This window comes from Heloderma suspectum, chromosome 5 (genome assembly GCF_057233095.1).
Source record: "Heloderma suspectum isolate Gila_16-S chromosome 5, 16-S_ref, whole genome shotgun sequence".
In the NCBI taxonomy this organism is placed as follows: domain Eukaryota; kingdom Metazoa; phylum Chordata; class Lepidosauria; order Squamata; family Helodermatidae; genus Heloderma; species Heloderma suspectum.
This window is the reverse complement of record NC_139462.1, coordinates 221,079,104-221,104,596: the sequence shown is the minus strand read 5'-3', so window position 1 is coordinate 221,104,596 and position 25,493 is coordinate 221,079,104. Positions and strand designations below refer to the sequence as shown.

Genomic DNA, 25,493 nt, shown 5'->3' with positions numbered 1-25,493 from the left:
AGTTTAAAATCCTGAAACCTTATCATACTGGGACACAGGCAGTTAGAACTAATAGCACCACCTTACGGCATAAAACTGAAGAGCACATGGTGTTAAAAGTCCTTTTTCCATCCAGAGGATTGTCCATTGTTAGGGAGGAATAAAGGAAACGGCTTTATACTGAGTTAGACCCTTGGTCCATCTAGTTCAGAACTGTCTACTGACTCCCACACTGGAGGCGTTCAAGACGAGGCTGAACAGCCATCTGTCAGGGATGCTCTGACTTGGATTCCTGCATTGAGCAGGGGGTTGGACTCGATGGCCTTGTAGGCCCCTTCCAACCCCACTATTCTATGATTCTGTGATACCAGAAGCTTCCCAGGGTTTCAAATATGGGTCTTTTCCCAGCCTTACCTGAACATACCGGGGACGGAAACTTGGACTTTCTTCATACAAAGCATGTGCTCTACCAGTGCTATGAGCCCCCACCTCCCCCATGTTGACTTTCTCTCAATTACAGCAGAAATAAAGTACATAGAAATATTTATTGACCAAAGGTCCCGCCATTCAGAAATACCTCATTTATCATCAATCACATTAACAGAGCTCACATCCCAAAGAAGAGGATATAAAAGCGTCAGTGGGGGTGGGGCGGGATGGGATGGGAGAAGGGTCTTTCCACACCTGGGGGATATAATGAGGCAGTTGGGCTGCAGTCAGTCCCACAAATTCAACAGTCAGTCCCCCCCAAAATTAAAATCCAAATAGGTTTTCACTGCAGATTTTACTCTGCTTTATCCTGGTTTTTATGTCTGTTGCCTTAAGTGCCTCCTGGTTGGCATAGTGACTAATAACCAGCTCTATAAATATATGATAAATACACAAAGGTGCATTGATGGGGATGTTCTACCAGGAGACATCCACGCCATCCAGTTTTCACTGGTAGTAGGGGGAGAAGGGTGGGTTTGCCTACCTCAGAATACTCTCACTTTCTGGTACTCCACATTCACTCTCCTGGTTTATGTGAACACCCGAAGTTGCCTTAACACTGAGTCAGGCACATGACCACTCCAACTTTCCTCCTCCACTCCAGTATTGTCCACTCCAACTTTCCTCCTCCTGGGTCTGCTGGCTGGGGATGATGAGAGTTGTAGTCCACATCTGGAGGGCACCAGGATGGGGAAAGCTGCTTTACTCTGACTGAATTCTCCAGCCTCTCAGGCAGAGATAGGTATTTTCCTGCTATCTGATCCTTTTGCCTGGAAACATCAGACACTGAACCTGAGACCTTCTCAGATCAAAGGCCTACCTAGTCCAGCATACTGTTTCCCACAGTAGCCAACCAGATACCTATGGGAAGCTCACAAGCAGGACATCAGAGCAGTAGCCCCCCCTTGCTGCTGCTCCCTAGAAACTGATACTCATGCTGCTTCTGATCCTGGAAGCAGCATTAATTTATTACCTTTTTATACCCTCCAACAGCCGAAGCTCTCTGGGCGGTTTACAAAGATTAAAAACCATTAAAAAAGAAATTATACATAGTATAAAAACCATTTACATAAAAGCTTATGAACAGAAAACACACACACAGATACACATATATCTGAACAATTTGTAAACTATCAATAAGAAAAATTCAAGACCTGATTAAAGCCTCATCATATGCTGCCAAGTGCCTGAGAGAAGAGGAAGGTCTTAACTTGGTGCTGAAAAAATAATGATGTTGGCGCTAGGTGGGCCTTGTTGCGGAGACCGTTCCATAATTGGGGGGCCACCACTGAGAAAGCCCTCTCCATTGTTGCTGCCTTCCGAGCCTCCCTCATTGGCAGGACCTGGAGGAGGGCCTTAGATGATGAATGCAGTGCATACAGGCATCATGACCAATATCCTTCTGCATAGAAAACATGCGCTCTTTCACTCCCCACCCTTGCTGCTGGCCCTGCCCCACCATTTGAGAACGTGGACAGAACAGGCGCATTTGTACCAGTGAGCTAGACTGGGAAACAGTGAATTATTAATCAAAACTCATACCACAGGCCATCAGCATACCCTCCTTTCCTCCTCTAGCTGACTTACTTTCCTACTGCAGGTAAAGGAAATGGGTCAAGCCCAGGGTATCTTCCTAAAATTAACATGATCAGTTCCTTACTTTTTCTTGATCTGGAGAAGAACTTGATCCCCCCAGGGGAGGTAGATGGGTTAGAGCCAGGGGAGGAAGAGTCTTTGGAGGAGGACCTGAAGATCCCACTGAAGCTCATGCGGCGAGGGGAGCGAGGTGGCGACTCCTGATATGGGAAAGGGAACACTGTTTTGGGTGAGCTTGGACTGTGTTTAGATTTGACAGGGGCGGAGGCTGGGCTGGAAGGCCGATTCTGGAGCCCTTTTGAGAAAAGTCCTTTGGAAGGACTGCCTGTGCAGTAGCTTTCTTCTGCCTGCAAAAAAAGGAGAAAGGAGCAATTAAGTCGATCCTTTTTTCAATCTGTAAAGCCATCAATCCAACAAGAAGCCACCTGCAGTGAATGTGTCGTGCTGAAATATTGCCTAACCAAGACTGTAGGTGACTAGAAAACAGAATTAAAATTAAAGCCAAATCCCCCTTGCTGCAATGCAAAGTCCCTGCAAGGCAGGTTGGACTCTCCACCAACATAAGACCATAGAAAACTACCTTATACCACGGTATACCCCTTTTTGGAACCTCAGAAAGGGGCTTAAAAAAAAACCCAAATCATACTGGCTAGCTGAAGGGGCAGAGCTGCTACACTGACCTGACACTGTAGGCCAAATGAAATTCAGCCATGGGTCAGAAGCAGCCCATGGGCCAGGAGTTCCCCACCCACGTCTCAGAAGTTCTCAAACACTGGGTCTGAGAGAGGGCATGACACATTATGGCCCAATAAGGAGTAAAGGACAGAGCCACATGTAGGAATGCCTGTGGCTCCTTCACTGGAGACTGTAGGCCTATGAAAAACCAAGGATGGAAGGATTGTGGAATAAAATCCTGTGCAGCCTCCAGAACAAAAGCCATGTTAGTTTCTTGCAGCCAAGATGACAAAAATAATCCCATGACACCTCTGCCATCTCTGGTCTCGGAGGGAAGGGATTGAGGACAACCCAGCAGGAAAGTTTATGCGAGACATAAACATATTGTTGACTGACTGATCATCTATAGCAATCTAGGGGTTTCACAGAAGATAAAAGGAAGGTAGGCCAGAACTGCAGGCTTAAAATTTAGGGAGCTGCCATTCAACTGAGTTTCAGAGACACCGGAGTCAATTTGGAGTACTACCACACGGAGACTCTGCCATTCCGGGGCGAGCTCATTGAGGTCACCTAACACCACAACCCAGTATCTGTCCACCACTCATACTGATTCTCTGCCCGTCCACACAGCAAAATCAGGCATTCCATCTGTTTACAGGTGCCACAGTCAGACAAGAAGCCTGAAATTTAAGTGAATCATAATTCAACATGAAATGGCAAAATCCTAAATGTAAGTTGGACACACATACATTTATTTATTAAAACATTTCTATACCACCTTTCAGTTCTAAAAAGAGCCCCCCAAATGGTTTACACACATACACTTTACAAATAAACAGATAAAAGAGCATTCAAGCAACAGTCAAAACAAACAAAACCATAAGAAGATAAAATCAAAACTGTCAGAACAAAAATACCTTAACCATCCACCTAAAGGACAACAGAGAAAGAGCCAGTCTAACCTCCCTTGGGAGGGAGTTCCACAATCGGGGCGCAGCTACCGAAAGGGCCCTGTCCCATGTCCCCCCTCATCACACCTGCCTTGGTTGTAGAACCCAGAGCAGGGTCTCCAAAGATGACCACAACTGACAGGTAGCACATAATATATATGGAGGAACCAATCCTATGGCCAGTAGACAGCAGCTAGACGGCTATACGATATCTTGTTTTCCACGAACCGACCTCGGAGCCCGTGCTCCGAGGTCAGTTCCTGACGAACCGACCTCCCCGCACTTCCACACTACCTCGAAGGCAGTGCAGAACAGCCCTGTCCTCTGCACTCGCAAGAAGAGCACAGAGCGGCTGAAAAGGGGCGTGACTGGGGGCGTTCCAGGACGGGAAGGGCGGAAATACCTATACAACACATCCAATGTGTCATACAGCAGCCTCCTCCCTGTCAGCGTGGACACTGAGCCCATAGAATCCCAGAGTTGTTCTGATTCTGAGGTGGAGAAGCAGCTCCTGGGAGAGGAGCACGCTCATCCTTCCCAGGGCCAACAGCTGGCAGAGATTCCTCCCACCGGCATTCCTGACATAGATAGCGGTCCTGGGAGTGAGAGAGCACAGGAAGAAGACTTGCTGGACGCGTGACGCCGAGAGCGGCGCCAAATGGAGGGCGCGGAAAGGAGGCATAGTGCCCGGTTGGTGCGCAAACAACGGTTGCGCCCAGAGGATCCAAGGGAAAAGGGGAGGGACTCTCCATAGCCCATAAGTTCAGGGTCTGCCAGTGATTCTCCTTCAAATGGGGACCAACTGTTCCAACTTAGGGCATAGGTACTCTGCTGCTCATAGCTAGTCGCTGATAGTAGAGTTGTTAAGTTGTAAGAAAGGAATAAAGCTTTGAAAAGAATGCCTTTGTCTGTGTCTAGACTTGGCTACTGGATTAGACTGAAAGAGGCCGCCAAGGAGCCCTTGACACTCCCCTGCTCAGCCCTCCCGCGGCTACACAGCTGCAATTGGCTATCTAGCCGAACATGCAGGGCAGGAGAACCACAGAGGGAACGATCCCCTCCATGCTTCCCCTGCCCTGCTTTGGATGGTTGCCTCTGAGTTTGGAGGCGGCCGCCTATCTTGGATAGGATTGCGCCCTTAATGTAGTAATATCATTTTAATGCTGAGAGAGGAGACCTGGTGTATGCCTAAGGGGGCCAGACCCCCACAGGCTCTCCCTGCAGATGTGGCCATAGTCCACACTCATAAATATACCCCAGCCATGGTGTAACTCTTTTCCCCTTGACACAACTTTCCCACCACCAATTCCAGCTGAGTGCTGAAGCTTAAAATTAGGAAAGTGTGGGAAGTGTGCTAACCTCCACACATAAAAAAAACAGTTCATGACTGGTCCAAAGCTAAAATAATGAAAGACGGCCAAGATGCCCACCATTCAATTGCTATCTTGACCTTGATTATTGCTTTTAAATAATATAATTGGCACAGAGTACAGGCCTCAGTCTTGAGTACAAGCCTCAGCCCTCAGTACAGGCCTCAATTTCAGCCAAACAAAGGGCCCCAATATACATGAAAGATGGCTATTAATACACTGACAGTGGTCTCCTGAAGAAGGCCATTGCACTGTTTTAGCTCATGCACACCATGCTGAGACCTGGTAATGGCATATTATTACATACATACATACATACGTGTGTGTGTGTGTGTGTGTGTGTATATATATATATATATATATTAGCAGTCATTTTAAAAAGGAAAACCTCAAGTTACATTTGACCAAAATATAACACTATTTCCTTTGACTGAACTGAAACATGCTCATGGTTTTTAATCACAACCCTAATATATCTTGTGGAGTGGGGGGGGGGGGCAGGGGGACGATAGGCATACAACTATCTCAGCTATTAGTTACTATTGCACACAACTATCTCAATTACTTTATGGCTGAAGCCATTAAGTGGGGGGCAGAGGGCTGAAATCGGTTCATTTCCCATTCTCTACCCTGATGCTGCAGTAGTTATTCCAGTCAAAGCACCTCAAACTAGATAATTTGATTAATTATTAACCTTAATGATAAGGAGTGAAGAAAATGTTAAAACAAGAAGAAGACTGTGTATTTGTTGCCCCGCTGGCATTACATTTAATCAATTTCGCCTTCCCCATGCTTACTGGAAAATATCTTAACCTTACTAAAACCATACCAAGTACCCATGGCTTTAAGATACGCAGGCCCTTCCTGTTGCTCCAGCAGTTACAGAAGCTCAGGTGCAGAATTCAAAGGCTGGGCCTGTCTCGATTCATTGTTCTCAGCACATCCTGTTTAAATATCAGTCAGCCAGCCAGGAAAGCAAAGTGTTCTCACATCAGTCACCAGAGCCTTTCACAACCTGCGCCGTTCAGCAGGTTGAGCACCAGGGGGCGAAAAGGGGACGGCACAAAAGCACAAGCTGATCAATGAACTTATTACAGTGAGCTTGAAGAAAGTCATCTCCACCCACCCACATTAGTCTGTGAAGCAGCTGAATAATCAACCCCACACTATGAGCTTTTCCACACAAGAGATGCATGCTGATGGACAACTGAGTCTGGGAGCTCTAGCTCAGTTCCAGGCTGTTGCTGCCTGGAATGTGAAGCTTATTTCATTATTTCTGCAGCACCATCAGTGTGTACACAGTGCTTTATAGAGTAACATAAGAGGTAGGTCCCTGCCCCAAGGAGGGACCAACCTCTTATGTTACTCTAAATTTTGCCACCAATCTAAATTTTGCCATCAGGAAATTATATAAGAAAACATTTTCCCTATTTCTCGACCTGCAGGCTTCACTGAAACTGGTAACACTTGCGTGCAAAAATACTTTTGTGTATTATGCACTTGTTATTTTTGTTTTTGTATTTTCTATTCTTATCTGTACATTTTCTTCTTAGCCACAATTTTTTTTATTTTTGGAAAAAGACAATCTGTTTAATGAAGTTCATGTTTAAAAGAAAGAGGAAAAAGAGAAAGAAAAGAGGAAAAAGAAAGAAAAGAGGAAAAAGAGAAAGAAAAGGCAATGGGTGGTGGAGGCTTATTATAACAAGCAGGACCACGTCAAATCTTTGTATGTTTCAAGCTGAAGCATTCTTTCTGGGAAATCCACAGTTAAGATATCAAAAACCAACAGTTTAGTTTAGTTTACTATTCTTGCAGGAACTATTATCTTGGATTTAGTGATGTTTCCGACAGTAGCTCCAGCATGAGCTAAATTAAAACTATAGTGCTCATTTGCGTGGCTTAATTACTAACTTAATTTGAAGAACTATTCAGCTTAAAGTGCATACAGATTTTAATAAGCAGCCTGGTGCAGCTTATTAAAACCAGCATTTCCACCCAATGAGATGTATCCAGACTAAGTTAGTCATGTTTTAGTTCCATTGAAAGGGATAGGGCTTAGGTTAGCCATGATTTATTTATTTATTTCATTTCTATACCGCCCAATAGCCGAAGCTCTCTGGGCGGTTCAGAAAAATTAAAACCAACCAACACACAATAAAACAATTTAAAATATATAGAACATTAAAACCACAATATAACAATACAACCACAATAAAACCTAGCAGCAGTGCAGGAGTTTAAAATACAGATTTAAAACAACAAAGATAAAAAATCTCTTGCAGATGTGTACTTGTCCACTATCCTAGCCAGATTTTCATGATATTTCTCCAAGCCAGCCCTCAGGCTAAGGTAGATCTCCTGAGCTTTCAATTTCTCTTTTCCAACATTGTCATTTAGCTGCTGAATAGCACCTTTGAGCCGCTTTATTTCTGTGTGAGTTGCTGTCAGCTTTTCACAGACAGCTCCTCTTTTCTCCTGAAATCTGCTACAATACTCAGTTATTGCATGCTTGCGCTCTTCTGTATCCTCACGTATTTTTTTAAATTTGATTTCAGTAGTGGCAAGTTTTTCCCGTTTAACAGTAACCAGTCTTTTCAAGGACATTTCCTCCGTCTTGGCATTCTTGAATCCGCTTTTGCTACTCTCTATTTGGTCCTCTAGGGTTCGGATCTCTGCTAATATATTCAGCAATTTATCGACATTTGCTCCTTGGGTTTGCATTGTCTTCTGGTACAACTGTACCTCCAGTTGACATGATGGAAACATCTCTACCAGGTCTCTGTAAGCTTCATATTTCTCAATTATTTCTTGCTTGACTTTCTTGATTTTCTGTAGTGCCTTCTTCAGACGTTCTTTGCAATTAGTCAGCTCCTCTGGAGACTCCGTAATCTTGGATTTTAGTTGCTCTTGTTCTTCTTTTAGATTACATGTGATCAATTTTAGCTCATTCAGATTCTGGTTTTTTTCTGCAATTTCCATTCTCTTTTGGTGGATCACTTCTTGCAAAACACGTGTTTTCTGCCGATATTCTTGGTTGAGTTTTTGCTCCAGTTCTTGAATATCTTGAGACAGCTCCTTGAACTCTACTTGTTGATCAGCTGGTATAGTATCAAGCTTCTCCAGTTTCAATGTTACCTCCTGGATTGCCATCTGAAGTCGCTGCTCTCTTTCCATAGCTGATTTATATGTGCTCTGGATTTCCAGGTAGACCTCACGTCGTGAGTCACGGAAGAAAAGAAAGTTAAGAATGCCACTCAAAAAACAAGCTGTCCTCTTTGCTTTTGGACTTATGACATCAGCAATCTGGAAGTCATTGACACGGCAGATTGGGAAAAACCGCTCCATGTTAATAAATAGATTCCCCATGGGTAGGAAGCCTTCACAAATCTGAGGATATGTAGTTTCAAAGGTTACAGGCATCATGTAAAAGTGTTCCAGACGGATTCCATAAACACTTTGTAATGCTCTCATGAAGATCATGTGCAGTACTTCAGGCTTGACATTTGGAAATAAGTCACTTTTGGAAAAGTTTCTGGCCTCACTTCTAGTAAGAACACAGTTGTGGATATGTACAATGATGTCATTGTCACTGTATCTTGGAAAGGTACAGTTATCCATCCTCTGCTCGGCGACGCCGCTGCGCGGGGCCCTGAGCTGCCTCCTGGCGCAGCAAACGCAGCTCCTGCGCAGACGCCGGGGTTAATTGATTAATGATTAATTTAATTAATGATTAATTTGTCCCACTGATTTCAGTGGGTTATAGGGTTATAACCTAACCCCAGTGGCAGGGGCGTCATTAGAAGGAGCCCACCTGGGCACAGGCACGGGATCTTTTTTGAGCTGTGCCCCAGATCTTTTGAGCTGTCCTAATTGCCTTTTTTTTTACATTTTCCCATTGACTTGCATTGGAAAACAAAAATGGCCATATCTTTTTTAGTTTGCATGATAAATAAATGAAATTTGGAGGCTTGGTAGCCCCCATGGAACTGATTGAATCTGCCAAATTTCAAGGAGTTAGGTCCAGTGGCTTTTGTGCTAGTCACAGGTACAGTTGGCTGTTTTCAAAAAAATGTGTCAAAGCAAAGCGCTATATTTTTTGTGTGCGTCCACATATGTGCATGGAATTTGGGAACCTGGAAGCCCGTATAGAGATGACTGAGCCTGCCAAAGTTCAGACAGTTAGGTCTAGTGGCTTTTGTGCTAGCCACAGGTAAAATCTGCTTTTTCCAAGAAAATCTGTCAAAGTAAAGAGCTATCTTTTTTTTGTACTTCCACATAAATTCATGGAATTTGGAGACCTAGCAGGCCCTATGGAGCTGACTGAACCTACCAAATTTCAGACAGTTAGGTCCAGTGGCTTTTGCGCTAGCCATGCGTAATGTTTCCTTTTCTCAAAGTCTAAAACAAAAAGTAAAAACTGTCAAGTCACCCAGGGGATTAGAGATCCTAATCAGAAGGTGTTTAAGGTGACCATTAGGAGGTCACTATCCCTAATCCCTGGTGTAGGGTTTTTTTGAGGTGCAAAAACCTCTCCCCCTAATTTTCTTTTCTGCTCAACATGCCCACTGTTGGGAGCTTGTCTGCAATGAAATTTTGAAGAGGGAGAAGGAAGGGAAGAAAGAACTCCATGTGAAATACTGGTATTTCACACAGCATCTGATTTTACTGCCCCGAACTAGAACCTTTGGATTCTGCAGAAGTTTAGTAGCTTCCGTATAGCAAAGGATCCAATCAGCCTCCACAAACTTCTTTCTCCCCTTCCACTTTAATTTCTCCGAAATAGCTGTAGGACTCAAATAATCCCAAAGGGAGGGTTAGGCCTATGTGGCGTCATGATCGAGAAACTGCTGGGGCTTTTAAATAGATTCTACAGTTTTTAAAAAGCTAGAAAAAGCCCTCCCCCACCTCACCTCATAAAGTTCATTTAAGTACGTGCAATCCTTACAAACCCTCCACAGCCTCCTAAATTCCTCTGAAGCACTACCTCTCTGAAAGGAGCCACTTGGCTTAGGGAATTCTCTCTGCCCCCCACCCCTACACACATTTCCAATCACCATTCTTCTTTTCTTCTTCACTCCCCCATCCTGTTCTTTCTGTCTCTTCTTTATTCCACCCAGAGCGTATCTCGAGGAATGCTTAAAGAGAATTCTCTTCGGTGGGCAAGAGAAGTTCTGAACTGTATTTGACTTTATACAAACAGACAAGAGGGCTGGTTTTTCTCCTTCTCACTCAAGTCTTTGAGAAAAGTGGGTTCACATGGTTGCAGAAAAACAAAACTGGGACTGTTTTGTTTGTCAGTTGCCAGGAAGGGCTGTAGCTCAGTGGTAGAGCACATGCTTGGCATGCAGAAGGTCCCAGGTTCGATCCCCAGCATCTCCAGGTAGGGCTAGGAAAGAACCCTGCCTGAAACCCTGGAGAGCTGCTGCTGCCAGTCAGTGTCAACAATACTGCGCTAGATGGACCCAGGGTCTGACTCAGTACAAGGCAGCTTCCTAAGTTCCTTTGAACAGAAAGCTTTAATAAAAATGGGAGTGTTTGGTTTGTTTTTTAAGTGGAGGGAAGATAAATATTGCCAATTTATGCAATCCTATGTATGCCTACTGAGAAGTCCCATTATGTTTAATGAGGTTTACTCTCAGGAAAGTGTGCACAGGATTCCAGCACAAGTTCCTTTTACAGGGAGGTTTGCACCTTGATGTTCTGCATGTTTACTCAGAAATAAGTCCTGAGTTGTGAGTATAGTACTGCAAGCGTAATACAGTGCCTACCCAATTCTGCCTAATGAACTGACTACCCTTTCAGCTCAGTCCTATGCATGTTTTGTCACTTGTGGGTTTGGGTTTTTTTTTTGCATGAACTCTAGCTTCAGTGGTGAGGGAAAGGCACTTAGTGCATGCTCAGAGTTTCTCCATAACTGAGTCCTGGTTTTGAAAACAGACTCAATGGCTGAATCCTGGTGACGTCTTGGCACAAATGAAGTTATGAGGAGGAAGATACAATGAGAGCTTGTGCATAGAGAGGAGTTGCACAAAACAAGACATCTGTTTTTATGAAAAGTTGCTGGCGGATGGTAGGATGAGGAGGGATGGTTGCATGGAAGGAAATATAATTGTTAGGGGGAAAATGCAAGTGCTCAGTGAAAGAAGAACATTCTGCACGTGCTCAGAGGGAAATTTTTGGGATTCCAAAATGCTGAATCAGGGTCTGAGTTGAAGTGGGGTGGGGGGGTCAGTGCACACTTCTTATGTATGTATGTATGTAATCTATACACACACGCAAGCACACTGCATGCATGCACCACACACACACACACACACACATGTTAAACGTGTGCTTAGACTTGTGTGTGTGTGTATACGCAAATTTGTCTTATGGGCCTGTGCCTCGGATCTTTTAGGACCCTAGCAACGCCCCTGCTCAGTGGGTTATAATCTAACCTCAACTAGGTTACAGAGCACAAGATTGCTCTATAACCTAGTTGAGATTCCAACCCAAAGTTGTTGCTCTTTTGCCTCTAGGTTCCATCAGGAGTCCAAAGCAGTACTCCCAGTACCCAAAATGAGAGCTGTTTGGCAATGCCTCTGGCGTACGTATACTACAAATTATATTGGGTTTATATCACTTTAACTGTCAGTGTTCCCCTGCCACCGCCACCATCACCACCACCCCAAATAATCCTGGGGACTATCATTTGGTGAGGCTTGGGGAATATTTCCTTGATCCCGCTACAGAGTAACAGTTCCCAGGGAAGAGGGAATGAATATTAATGCTGAAATTTGAAGAGCAGATATGCCTCCAAAGAAGGATACCTTGTGACAGTGCTATAACTCCTACAGTGGTTCACTGCTACCCAGGTTCAGTGATGAGCGTAGGTTAAATGTCTCACCTGGATTTCAAAATGTTTTGCCCCTGATCTGTACCTGTCAGTTCCTGTCTCTTCCTATATCAGGGCAGCTTTTAAAAAATGGCTCCATACAAGTACAGAACGATAGCAGCATGGTGTACATGCAATTTCATCAAGAGGCCAAAAGACAGGACTGGACAGGATTTCTTTCCCAAGATATAATTTGAGGCAAAAGGCTTAGCAGGATCAGCCAAGGAGGTAGGGAGGAAGAGATTAATAATTTCTACGAGCAACAGGAACTGCAATTGTGTTTACTAGATTACTGAAATGGTATACTATCAATCTTCACGTCAAAGCACAGTTAGATTACTGCCATCTGGGGTGAGTTTTCTACCTACAGTATACCACAGCACAAACTGATGCAGTTATTGTCTCCCCAGATAACATTCTACGGTATAGGACACCATGAGAGACGGCTGCAAGATTAAACGGGCTGTTATTGTATATTCTGGTTCTGGCTGGAGCAGAAGTGGAGTCAACGTATCACCAAGAGAGAAACAGAGGAAGGGAGCACAGGTCATTGTATGGTGGTGGAAAACATGCCGAATATATGGCACAGGGATATGACTCAAGATGCACACTCCTCTTGAAAGTAGATACCTAGTTCCTATGGCCTTACTTTCTTTTGGTTTGTGGATGGGAGGAGGTGAATCCCTTGGGGAATGCCCCGTGTTTGACAGTGGCTGAAGCTGACAATTTCCCCTGAGAGAGTGGCCAAGTGTTCTGTCACAAAGACCAGGAGCCATTTTGGGAGGAAACAGTGAAGGGATGTGTGAACCCCTGGTGGGACACTCAAGCACATGCAGGGTCAGCCCAAGACATTTTGCTGCCTGAGGCAGAGCTGAGCAGCGAATGGCTCCCCTTCCACCCAAGTCAAAACACATAATACCCACAGCCAGTCAAGTTACTTTGGCATCCGAGGCAAAAAATACCACAAGCACCTCTCACCATCCCTGGCAGTAAAAATATAACAATAACAGTTAATTAAAAGGCTATAAATCTGTGCCCTTTCATGGCACCCATTAACAGCTGCCTAAGGCAGCTGCCTCATTTTTCCTAATGGTGGAGCTGCTCCTGAGGATATGGAGACATGGCAAGAGAACGGCTAAAGCCAGTGTGGTGTAGTGGTTAGAGTGTTGGACTGGGGAGATCCATGTTCTAGCCCCCATTTGGCCCTAAAGCATACTGGGTGACTTTGGGCCAGTCACTAACCAGGTCTGCACAATCACCACAGCCCACCGTGGCTTATTTAAGCCATGGTAGGTTGTGGCTGACTACCCTTTTGAATATTCAAGCCGCAGTGGATGGGCGCTGTAACTTCGTGTCATGCAGACCCAGTGGGGGTGGCTTATGAGAGTTAAACAACCCTCACATAACTCTAAAACAACCCCAAACACTTGTTTAACACTCGCATAAGTCACCTTCTCCAGGTTTGCATAGCACAATAAGCCACAGTGACCATCCACCATGGCTTGAATATTCAAAAAGGCAGCCAGCACACACCACAACCCACCGTGGTTTAAGCCACAATGGGCTGTGGCAATGATGCAAACTGGTCCACTGACTCTCGGGCTAACCTATCTCACAGGGTTGTTGTGAGGATAAAATGAAGAGAAGGAGCATCAACAGAAGAAGCCAATGTGGATTCACAAAAAAGCTTAGAGATGACTTGAAAACAAAAAAGGACCCATACAGGAAAAACTTCCTGACTGTTAGAGCCAATGGAACCTAGGGAGGTGGTGGGCTCTCCCACACTGGAGGCATTCAAGACGAGGTGGGACAGCCATCTGTTGGGGACGCTCTGACTTAGATTCCTGCATTGAGCAGGGGGTTGGACTCGACAGTCTTATAGGCCCCTTCTGACCCTACTATTCTATGATTCTATGTATGCTGCCTTGGGCTCCTTGGAGGAAAAGACAGGATATAAATGTTACAAATGAATAAATAAAGGAGGGAGGAAGAGTCTGCCACAGAGGGGCAGGGTACACTTCATATAAGGACAAATTCTAGACTTGACAACAGATACGTGAAATTTCTGCACCACCTCTAAGCAACTGCAAGCATTGATTAAGGCCTGGAAGAATAACTGAACCTTAAGTTATAACCACTATTTTCAAACTCATTACTAAGGTAGGGTAATGGCAAGCAAGGTGGGGAGATCATGGTGCCACTGTTGACACCATCATCTCCATCGTTCCCCTGGCTTGACAACCAACCCACTACCATTAGACACAGCATTTTTGCTGCCCCTTCAGGCCCTCAGGGGCTCCTGCCTCCCACTCGGGACCATGAGGTGAAGCCAGCAATGCCAGCTCCCAGAGGAGACAGGGCGCATGGGGCTGGACGCCAGGGATCAGTTGGGTCCTTCCTCAACAATGGCAGGTGGATGAGCACCACTTCCTTGCTGTCTCCTCTTCTTCCTTGGGCTGTCTTCAAGGTCCTGCACCCTCCTTCTCCTCTTCTGCTCATCCCTTTGGTGTGCCATCTGGAGAGGGACCCCCTGCCCACCCTCAAAGCCCTCTTCCTTTCTCACTCACTCTCACACGGTGCCATCCAGCAAAAATGCCCCCTTGCCCTGCTCTTTCCTGAGGGTTTCCCCATCTCCGAAGGCTCCTCAGAGGACCGTCCAAAGCTGGGGAAAAGCTTTAAAACCACTCCGAGCAGTATCAGTTATAACACTGTTAGGTTGGAACACACATGTCTTTGTAGCACATAGAAACCACAAGCACCAGAAAAACCCATTCTAAAAGTGGTTTGGGAATCAACAGAATATTGAGGGAGAAATAAGTTGTGGTGTGCAGAATATGTCCTGCGTGTGAGCCAGATGTTAGGGTACCAGGATAAAATGCTCGTGTAGATTACCCCTAGGAGGTACAAGCACAACTTCATCTGCATACAGCAATTCTGTTATCAGGCAGCACCTAATTTTCCTCATAGCCTTTGAAAGGACAAGATTAAATTATCTGTTCTCCAATCTTATGCAAATAATGATTTTTGCATCTGTAAATGAGAAAGGAGAATCCAATATCACCAAGAGGGGGAAAATATTCAAACCATTTAAAGTGCTGAATGTTGTGCTTAATAACCATTTTTGCTCTCAAATAATCAGATTCTAAAATCTTAAAAGTGTATCATGCTTAGCGTTGCGCTATGAAAGGCCTGAGTCAGCTCTGCAGAATTTAAAATGATCTCTGCTTACAAAATCAAAGTATTTTTTTAAATATTAAAGCCAAAAAGACATGTCAGGGATGCTTTGACTTAAGATTCCTTCATTGAGCAGGGGGTTGGACTTGATGGTCTTATAGGCCCCTTCCAACCCTACTATTCTATGATTCTATGATTCTACGTTCCTGGCATTTTCTTGATGCTGTCCCAAGGGGTGAAAGATTAGAAGACTAGTACAGCAACCAAAACTAAAATCACAACTCTCCAAACTACAAGCAGGCCTGGTTCAGATGTAACAACAAACATCTTTCCCTGTTCTTTGTGTAGAAGGCAAAGACAGTAGAAACTTCCACTTCCAGTTTTATCCTAGTCTGTGATCCTGGTCTGCAGAGGAGGAGGGAATGCATAAGAAGCCCAAGCCCTTTGGCTACTTATGCACATTTAAAACTAAACTATGATTTTGGCATTACACCTGAATGTACTCACAGTCAACTGAATCCCATGATCTCCGCAATACTGTATTATTATTTATCACAGCTGTAACTTACCCTTCTTCCTAGGAACTCAAGGTGGCCTATTGCGGGCTATCAATTTTTTCCCCCTTGCAACAACTCAGTGTTGTAGGCTCACTGAGATAGTAACTAGCCCAAAGTATCTTGGTGAGCTTCATGGCTGTGGGGATTTGAACCTAGATCTCGGAAGTTCAAGTTCAACACTATATATAGACCACACTGGTTGATTTTCCTGTGTTCCAGTTCGTAGCAGCTGGTGTTCTTAGGGATCAATGACATCCCTGTGATGTCATTGGCCCTTAATCATGCTTATTTACTAAGGGAAGTGGGGATAGCTAAGTAGCAGAACACATGCTTTGCACATAGAAGGTCCCTGTTTAATAATCTCAGTGATAAGTGCTGGGAAAGACCTTTGCTTAAGACCCAGGGTGCTTCCAGGTGAGGCTTTCATTCTGCAGTCCATAGCATAGCAGTTTATTTGTATTTAGCCATAGGCAATCACAAGAAAACCACAAAAAAAGTGGAGAATAAAACAAGGGAAACAGGTTAATTGAAACACTTATTCTTCACAAAACAGCTGCATAATTTCCTTGCAGCCACAGCAAACAGGGCTGCTTCATGAAGGGTTGATGATCACACAGAAGTTCCATTATAATATCCTCTGACAGTGCTAAAGCACTGGGTAATGATATGCGAGATAAATTTCCTTCTTGGTTTCACATAACAAGGAGAAAACAATATGTAATATGCGAAGTCCTCAACCTGGCCACAGCCACAGCCACAAGTGTGTTCCAGCAGTGGAACACCCAAATACCTTCCCTCCAAATAGGCAGATCACCCTAACGCACCGCTCAGAGGCCCCTGAACTTGGAGGCTTCTGAGATTCCTATGCCCTGCTGGGCTGAAGCCAGCAGGGTGGGAGGAGCAGTGGAGGCGACCTTTGCCTCCCCACCCTCTGATCTCCTTGTTGTCATCTTCATCTTCTAACCCTCCCATGTTTTCCCACTGCTTCTTCCATCTTTTTTCTTTCCACAAAATATCCATTAAGGAGGAAAAGCTGCAGAAAGTCTTTTGAGTGGTAGTGCTAGGAGTCACAGGAGGCAATACTGGGCTAGATAGATCCACAGTCTCATGTTCATATGGTAAATAGAAGGTTAACAGAGGAGACGTGTTCTCTTCCTTACCTTGGTGAGGAGGATAAATGCAGTTAGGGAGAACTAAAAGCCTTTGCTTGTTTTCTGCCTTTCCAGTGATACTTAATGAGAGGCTCTCTGATACATTTAATTGGATGATTTTCCTTATTCTGGTGGAACAAATTAGCTTACAAAATCAAAGGAGTAAGCTCAATTTAGATAGGAAGGTAATGGAGGATTTGTTCTCCAATACACCACGCACTTACGCTCCCTGATTCAATGATTCTGCAGAAAGCAGCAGCAAGGAAAGGACAAAGAATCCTGTGGGGTCAAAGAGATGTCACCCCACCAAAATAAAATGGGATGGAGCTGGCCTTGTATGGGAGTACCTTCTGCCACCTCAGGGAAACTGTAGCATATCTTCTTATCCAAGTTCTTCCAGCCAGCAAGCTGACAAAACAAAAAAGGATTTCGATTTTCAGATCTCCGGCGCTGAAGGTGTTCCCTCCAAGGTCCCCTTTTCATCTTTTCAGTCACTGCTGCAACAGTAGCTCATCACTGTGGATGAGGCAGGATTCAGTATGACTAAAGGTACTTCCAGAGGGAAGGGAATTTTTCACACCCACTCCCATAGTGTAAGAACTTAGGGGAAGAACCATAGCTCAGTAACAGAGCACAGGCTTTGCATACAGACTGTCTCAGGTTTAATCACCAACATCTTCAGGAAAGGCTGAGGAACACACCTGCCTGAAACCCTGGATAGTCACTGCCAATGAGCGTAGATGGTGCTGAGTTAGACGGGCCAACGGCCTGTTTCAGTATAACACATCTTCCTATATATTCCAGTCTTACCCAATCTGATGACATACAGATCTTTTCGACTGCAACTCCCATCAGCCCCAAACAGTATTGCCAATGGTCAGGGATACTGGGAGTTGTCATCTAAAATATCTGGAGGGCACCAGGCTGGGGAAGGCTGCTATATTCAAACCCAGGATCACTGCAGGAAATTGGCATTAGGATACAGATACTTCAAGTAAAAACTGAGTCTCTTATTTTACTAGAGAGCCATACATACCAATGACTTGTAAATAATTATGATCGTTACATGACATGTGGGAGATCACAACCAAGATTTCAAACGCTAGAAAAGATAACAGAGTTACTGGGAAATGAACTGAAACTAGGATGTCTTCTTAAGCTTCTCTTAGGCAACAGAAAGATCACCATTCTGCCAAACAGCGCTAACTACTTTTCATCTTATTTTTCTCAACAGTTATAAATTTTTTTCTTGGCCAGAGTGAGTCACGAGCCATTAGCTCTTTTCCCAAGGTAGAAGGATAAAACCTCTGGTTCAGGGAAAAGTGTGAGTCTGCATATCAATGGGATTTAGGTGGGAGATGAAGCTTCCCTCTTCAAAGAAATTAGGCCATTGCTGCAAATCTATGGAAGAAACCTATTGGCAGTGGGGCTAGAGAGAAAAAACCCTACATCGTGTGATCAGTTGGTAGATTCTGATTATTCTTAATCATTGGGGTTAGGGGAGAAGACCTTTTTCATTGCCCATAAATTAAAGCAAACATCTACTCTCCTTATTGATTGATTTATATTTAAATTTCTATCCCACCAAATCAACTCATCGAGGGTTCTCTTGGCAGTGAATCAATACGATCATTTTTTTAAAAAAAACCTATGCCAGCCATCCCCAACCTCGTGCCCTCCACATGTTTTGGACTACAGCTCTTAAGATTCCTGCCCATTGGCCATGCTGGCTGGGGTTGATAGGAGTTGAAACCCCAAACCTCTGGACGACATCTGGAGGACACCATGTTGGGAAGGTATTTAAAGTAAAATAAAGTAACTACTGAAGAGGATGCTGAATAAGACAGAGCCAAAATCCATGATAATACCAACACCTCAATGCCATTATAAGCACCCCATCAACTAACAAAAGCTCTTCTGAAGAGAACTGCTTTCATCAACTTAAAAGCTGCTTAAAAGACATGAAAAAATCGGAAACCTGAGTGTTTCTAGGTGGGATGTTCAATGGCTAGGATCTCAGGCATGCCTTCTGCTCTTTACTATGCATAGAGAGCCAGTGTGGTGTAGTGGCTAGAGTGTTGGACTAGGAGCCGGGAGATACGGGTGACTTTGGGCCAGTCACAGACTCTCAGCCCAACCCACCTCACAAGGTTGTTGTTGTGAGGATAATATGGAGGAGGATTATGTACGCCACCCTGGGTTCCTTAAGGAGGAAAAAAGGCAGGATATAATTGTAACAAACAAACAAACATAGATGCGATGGTCAGTGAATCTCCTCTCTTTTTTCCCCTGGCCAAACCTTTGCCTAAATGTCTAATTCTGACAAAAATCTCAGTATTTATTTTCAGACAGAATACTGCAAGTTAAGCAAATACATGCAAAATTCCCTCATCTGTGTAATGAATACATTACACAGATTAGGTTCACAAGAATAGCGGGGATGTTTCCAGGCAGAACTTTAGGCTTCCTCTCCATTCGTTATGATAACATCCATCAATTACTAACCAACATGTCAGGGGGCCATACATGGCTTAGAATGGGTTTTAGTTTGCTAAAGGGTGAATTCAGATATTAAGGTAAAAACACCACAAGAAGGTCATTTTTGCTTTCCCTTTTCATATAGTAAACTGATCTATGAAAGTGTCTCCATAGAGCAAGATCCACAAGTGATGGAGGGGGGGGGGTTGCCATGGGAAGGGTCAGGGCCAGCGTCAAGGTAGGCATGGTTGGGCAGCTGCCAAGGGCCCACTGACAAAAGCCGCCTGGAGTTCCTCTTCACCACTGCAACCTGCTTGTTCACCTGCCTCTCACTCTGGCCCAGGCAATGGTGGGAATGACAAGGAGGAGCAGGAGATGCCACGGCCTACTTACTCACCAGCTCTCTGCCTGTCAAGCAAGCAAGTGGCAGCAATGATGGGAAAGAGGAGGAGGAGAAGTAATAGCAGCTGGTGACAATGGTGGTGAGAACGTAGACTTACTGAGGGAGGGGGCTTCATTGAGGGTGTCTTGCCCAAGACCTCAAAGACCTGGAGCCAGTACTGGGAGGGGTCTTTTCACATCGTCAGCAGTGAGGGGGGAAAAATGACCTTTGAAATATGCTAGTGAATCAGCCATAACTGGATGAAACCATGGCCTGTCGGATCCCAGTGAAACATGTCCCTGATTGCCAAGGAGATGCACAACCTGTTTTCGCTAGCAGAGAGATATAACAAACACGGAGAAGTCTTGAGAATCCTACCTTTCGTGAAGCCTGTTTCTCTGTACTGTCCACATCTCCATCCAGGAATGGCATAGCAAATGAGCTGAGATCCTAGAAGACACAACAGAAGGAAAATTTCAGCCTTTCATTCAAGCCTTTCAAGGGGCACACTACCCGTTATACACAAATGTGAATATGGAAGTCTCAAAAGCCATTAAAAAAGAAAAGTAGTTTCAGCTAAGGCTACCTAGAGTGACATGGTTGATACTTAACTTCTTCGCTGTTTTTTCACTCAAAATCCCCTCCCCCCATAGCTTCCCCCATGGGGTTGCAGAGAATGTTTGCCTTCCTAAATATGCATTTGGAAACTAAGGAGAGAGGTAAGCAGCCAGTAGCCAATTTTTAGAAGAACAATGGCTGAAGAGGAAAGGGTTAACTGCCCCCTTTTCCTTCTCCAACTTTCATAGCTGTACCATGTCCTTTAGCTGTTTTCTTTTGGAAATAGGAGCTGGTGCTTCCTTGCACATGGTTGTGTATACCATGTTATTAATTTGTTTACCTATCTATCTGTCTGTTCTAAAGTATTTTTATCCATCTTTTCCATATAAAATACCCAAAGCAGCTAACAAAATCAAAACAGCCCATTAATTCGGTGGGGTCTGAGCATCAAAACACAAAACTACTCCTTGCAAGCCACTCTTTTCTATCCAACAGAAACCCATTTCACAGCAGGGCAAACTGATGAGGCTGAAAGACAAGTAGCTTGCCCAGGGAGACTGAACCCCAAAAGATAAAGCCACTCATCTGAGATTGCCCCCAGTAGCTCTGTTATTAACCCCAACCCTCCCCCCGTATACGAGCATATTTTAGCGTGAAGCTCTTACTGCCATTAATTATACTTTAGGGGAGGCATTTCAACTTTTTAGAATGGGAAAAAAACATGCAAAAGCTGAGAAACCACCAAACAATCAGCACTCAAGGGAAAGGAGGTGAGGCCAGGAGAAGGGGGCATGGCCATCTGGATTTGGCCCATGGGCCTGAGGTTCAACACCCCTGTCCTATGTCATGTGTGAAATGGCTCTAAGGAGATTACCAATTTAAAAGAACAAAAAAATACTCTTTGCAAACCACCTGTTGTGAAAATAGGCATTCTTCTAAAAATGTTTGGTAAGACAGGCTCAAATATATATTTCTTAAAAAAACAGCTAATGTTTGACTGTCCTGGTGAATCCTCCTGCGGCTCCAACTGTAGAGTCGCTGAAGCACGCATTTCATGAAGGCCGAGCCGAGCCCACACTTCAGCAAAGTGATTTAATGGTTACTGTCAGTCCTGTGCTTACCTACTTCTTCATGGTTGTGACGCTGAATCCTTCAAGGTTCCTCACAGTTGAGTTCTGGTTCCTATTAGCCCTTCAGGCAGACAAAAAAGTTCTCTATGGACTACTCCACCCTGCAGCTCTCTCCTTCCCAGAATAGGAAAAACAACCAATCTAAATCTATTCCTCTTCCCTCATATGTGATACCTGGCCATTCTCTATGTTCCTGCCTGTCTTTGTAGTCGGTTAGAAGCAGCAGTTTACTCTGGCTCATTCTCTTTCTAGAAGGTTCTAGATTGGACTGCTCTCAGATGCATGATGAGGACAACATTCTGGTTTTTCTAATGGCCTTATCTGCATACCCCCTATTGTCTGTTCCTAAACTGCACAAGTGCAGCATAGCTCAAGTATTTATTACACATCATATCACTAATAGCAATCTGCATACCTAGCATGAGACATAAAACATCCAGAGCACAAGATTACCATCAGTGCAACATTTCAAATTAAATTCAAAGGAGATGGTACTTCCGTGCCGCAGTTCAATATATTCCCATTAGCAGGAACCATGTTCTTGTTAAATTAATTAACAATAATTAACAAAAGCCAGAGGGGAGGGATTTACAGTGACAATCAGCCAGTTTTGAGTGATGCAAGGAAAATTTCTCTTATGTGACAAATATGCCCAAGTCGTCCTTAATTAAGGAAAATAAACTGCAATTACATTCCTGCACCTGCTGCTTGCTTGTTGTCTAATGGAATTTATTTTTAATGAACAATGCATTGCTTTGTATTATGTCCCTATTTAGTAAGCACCTGATGAGAGAGCCAGCATGGGTAAAGGACAACATGCTGGATTCACACTGGGTTCAAATCCGCTCCTAGGCCATTGTTCAAATTCCCTCCCAGGCCCAGGAGAGAAATTTCAACCCAGTGTAATTCCAACACTCTGTCCTCTATTCCACACTAGGTACCCATGGGCTGATCACCTTCCCAACCAAACGGACAGTGGAGCTCAGCAACTTTAAGCCCCTTGACCAAAACTAGCCTCCTGAAGAATGTTAACTACCCCTCCAGCTGCCAACCTAGAAACAAAAGACAAAAGGACATCTGTGTTGTACACCACCCAGAGAGCTTTGGCTAGAGGGCAGTATAGAAATGAAATAATAATAATAATAATAATAATAATAATAATAATAATAATCTGTGACAACCAAACCTATCTATTTATTTCATTTCTGTCCTGCCTTTCTGCTCAAGGTGGTTGACAATAATAAAATGCAGATTGAAAACAAACTCTTAATTAAAACATAACATAACATAACATAAAACACAGTTAAAACTCAACAATAAAAGAAACAGACAGCACCCAACCAACTAAAACCCATTTCAGTAACAGACTAGCTTAGGGCCTGCCTGAATAAAAACATTTTGGCCTATTGGCAGGTCAACAGAGAGAGAACTAGCCTGGCAGGGAATTCCAGAGCCTAAGAACAGCCACAGAGGCCCTCTCCCAGATCCCCACTAAACCTACCTCAGATGGCGATGGGACCAAGAAGAGCCTCCCTAGAGGATCTTAAAACCTGGGCAGGTTTGTATGGGAGAAGATGGTATTTCAGAAAGCCCGGTCCCAAGTTGTATAAGGCTTTAAAGGTCATAATCAGCACTGTCAGAATTGTGTTCAGAAACAGCCAGTGAAGCTCTTGTGACAAAGGAATCATGTGCTCCCTGTAACCGGCCCTAGTCAACAGTCTGGTTGCAGGATTCTGGACCAGCTGAAGTTTCCCACCCGCTTTTCAAAGGCAGCCCCAAGTACAGCGTGTTATGGACGAGATGTAGTCCAAACAGGATGTAACTAGAGATGTAAAGGCCTGAAAAAACCTGCAAAACATTTGGGGGGGAAACCTGTGGGGGTTTTTTGGTTTTTTTTTTCCGAGGACCATTTTTGTTTTTTTCCAAAAAATTGGAAAAATTGAACAGCTTTGGATTCTGAAATATTTTCTTTTAGAATTTAAGACATGTTTATATATTGTTACCAAGCCTTTACTACCCCCAAAATGATTTCTAAAAACTGTGTAATAAGAAGACTTTTATAGAAAGACTAGAGATGTAAAATGTCTGGGAATAATGAAGCCATAGGGGAATTTTTTTTTTAATCCTCTCTGTAAGATTCCCAGCATAGTTAGTTCTTTCATTCTTTATTAATATCATAGATCTAAAGTATATTTTACTGATAGACCTTTATGCTCAGTTTCCCAACATGTGAGTAGAGTCACCATTGTACATTCTTGATAGTAAATGTGCATTCTTGAGAGCTTGGGTTTTGTTCTATAGAGTCCTGTGTTTCTGATACTGTTGTTGTTGTTCAGTCGTTCAGTCATGTCTGACTCTTTGTGACCCCATGGACCATAGCACGCCAGGCCTTCCTGTCCTGCACTCTCTCCCGGAGTGTGCTCAAGTCCATGTTCATTGCATCGGTGATGCTATCTAGCCATCTCATCCTCTGCCGTCCCCTTCTCCTTTTGCCTTCAATCTTTCCCAGCATCAGGGTCTTTTCCAGGGAGTTTTCTCTTCGCATTAGGTGGCCAAAGTATTTGAGCTTCAGTTTCAGTATCTGTCCTTCCAATGAGCAGTCTGGGTTGATTTCCTTTAGGATGGACTGATTTGACCTCCTTGCAGTCCAGGGGACTCGTAAGAGTCTTCTCCAGCACCACAGTTCGAAAGCATCGATTCTTCGGCGCTCAGCCTTCCTTATAGTCCAGCTCTCACAGTCATAAGTTGCTACTGGGAAAACCATAGCTTTGATTATTCGGATCTTTGTCGGCAAGGTGATGTCTCTGCTTCTTACTATGCTGTCTAGGTTTGCCATAGCTTTCCTCCCAAGGAGCAAGCGTCTTTTAATTTCATGGCTACAGTCACCGTCTGCGGTGATCTTGGAGCCCAAGAAAATAAAATCTGTCACTGCTTCCATTTCTTCCCCTTCTATATGCCAGGATATACCTCTTCTTAATCTCATCTGTTTCTGTTAGGTCCCTGCCTTCTTTGTCTGATGCTGTAGCAATCATTTAATGTAGTTCTAATCTATTCAGACAATAATTACAAATTTACTGTTTACTTTCAAAAGTTTTAAAATAAAATTATAATTTTATGAGCAAACAAAGTCACACACAAAATAACTTTAGGAACAGAAAGGCTGCTTTATGTTCCTAAAGCAGCCCTCCCCAACCTGGTGCTCTCCGGATGTTTTAGACTACAATGCCTCAGCATTCCTAACCACCATTGGCCACGCTATCTGAGGCTGATGGAAGCTGAAGTCCAAAATATTTGGAGGGTACCAGTTTGGGGAAGGCTGTCTTAAAGCAACAAAGTGACTTTAGATATGCTAAAAAAAAAATATTGCTTATTTTCCAATTTTCCCAAAATTTCCAATTTTCCTGAAAAACCCAGAAAAAAACTGTTTTTCCCCCCATGACCTCAAAATTTCCAGAAATTTTACATCTCTAGATGTAACTAAGGCATGTGTGACTATGGCCAGATCAGACATCCCTAGGAATGGACACAGTTGGCACACTGTGCAAACACACTCCTGGCCACCAACAAAACCTGGGCATCAAGGTTCACGGCTGAATCCAGGAACTTGCTGGAAGGTTCCCTTTAGGGGATAGGAGTTGAAGTGATGCCAGCCCACCACTCCTCTCCACTTGCTGTTCCCTACATGAAGCTTAGTTCATCTCTGGGGTCTTGTGAGATTGTACTAGTAGGAACCACTGGCCTCTTCCAAAGAGGAGAATTCTTGCTCGTCCTGCAGTCATCAAGAGTCAAGGGAACACCTCAGCTAGCACCATGTAATAGAGTGGTTGCTGACTGGCTAACTACCCCTTGTGCAGTGAGAGGAGCTAGCCAGTCAGCAACCACATGTATGCGTGGTGCTGACTGAAGCAGCCCCTGAGCTTCCACTGCCACCTCCTGATGACTAACAGTAACAACAGGAATTCTCCTCACTTCTTGGTCAGCCCACAGCCGTGGCTGGCAGTTCCTACTAGCAAGTTTTTGACTGGCCATTACTGCTTGCTATGAGGATCAAATAGGACACCTACTGTCAAATTCAGAATGTATCCTTTACTACTTAAGCCGGCGGAAACATTGTCATTGACATACAGTGT

General features: G+C 44.1%; 1 protein-coding gene and 1 pseudogene across 2 annotated transcripts in view; both read right to left on the bottom strand.

The window, feature by feature from the left end:
- LOC146345182 (5'-AMP-activated protein kinase subunit gamma-2-like) overlaps positions 1-25,493 on the bottom strand; it is a 122,365-nt gene that overhangs the window by 12,786 nt on the left and 84,086 nt on the right. The window contains exons 2-3 of the mRNA XM_084859376.1: positions 20,054-20,125; positions 2,129-2,411 (exon numbers count right to left, since the gene is read on the bottom strand). Of these exons, the coding sequence (XP_084715502.1) occupies positions 2,129-2,411; positions 20,054-20,125 (355 nt within the window). The remainder of the gene's footprint in view (positions 1-2,128; positions 2,412-20,053; positions 20,126-25,493) is intronic.
- Positions 6,598-8,680, bottom strand: LOC146345183 (kinetochore protein Nuf2 pseudogene; annotated as a pseudogene). The gene has a single exon (XR_014791891.1). The product of XR_014791891.1 is annotated as a kinetochore protein Nuf2 pseudogene (transcript).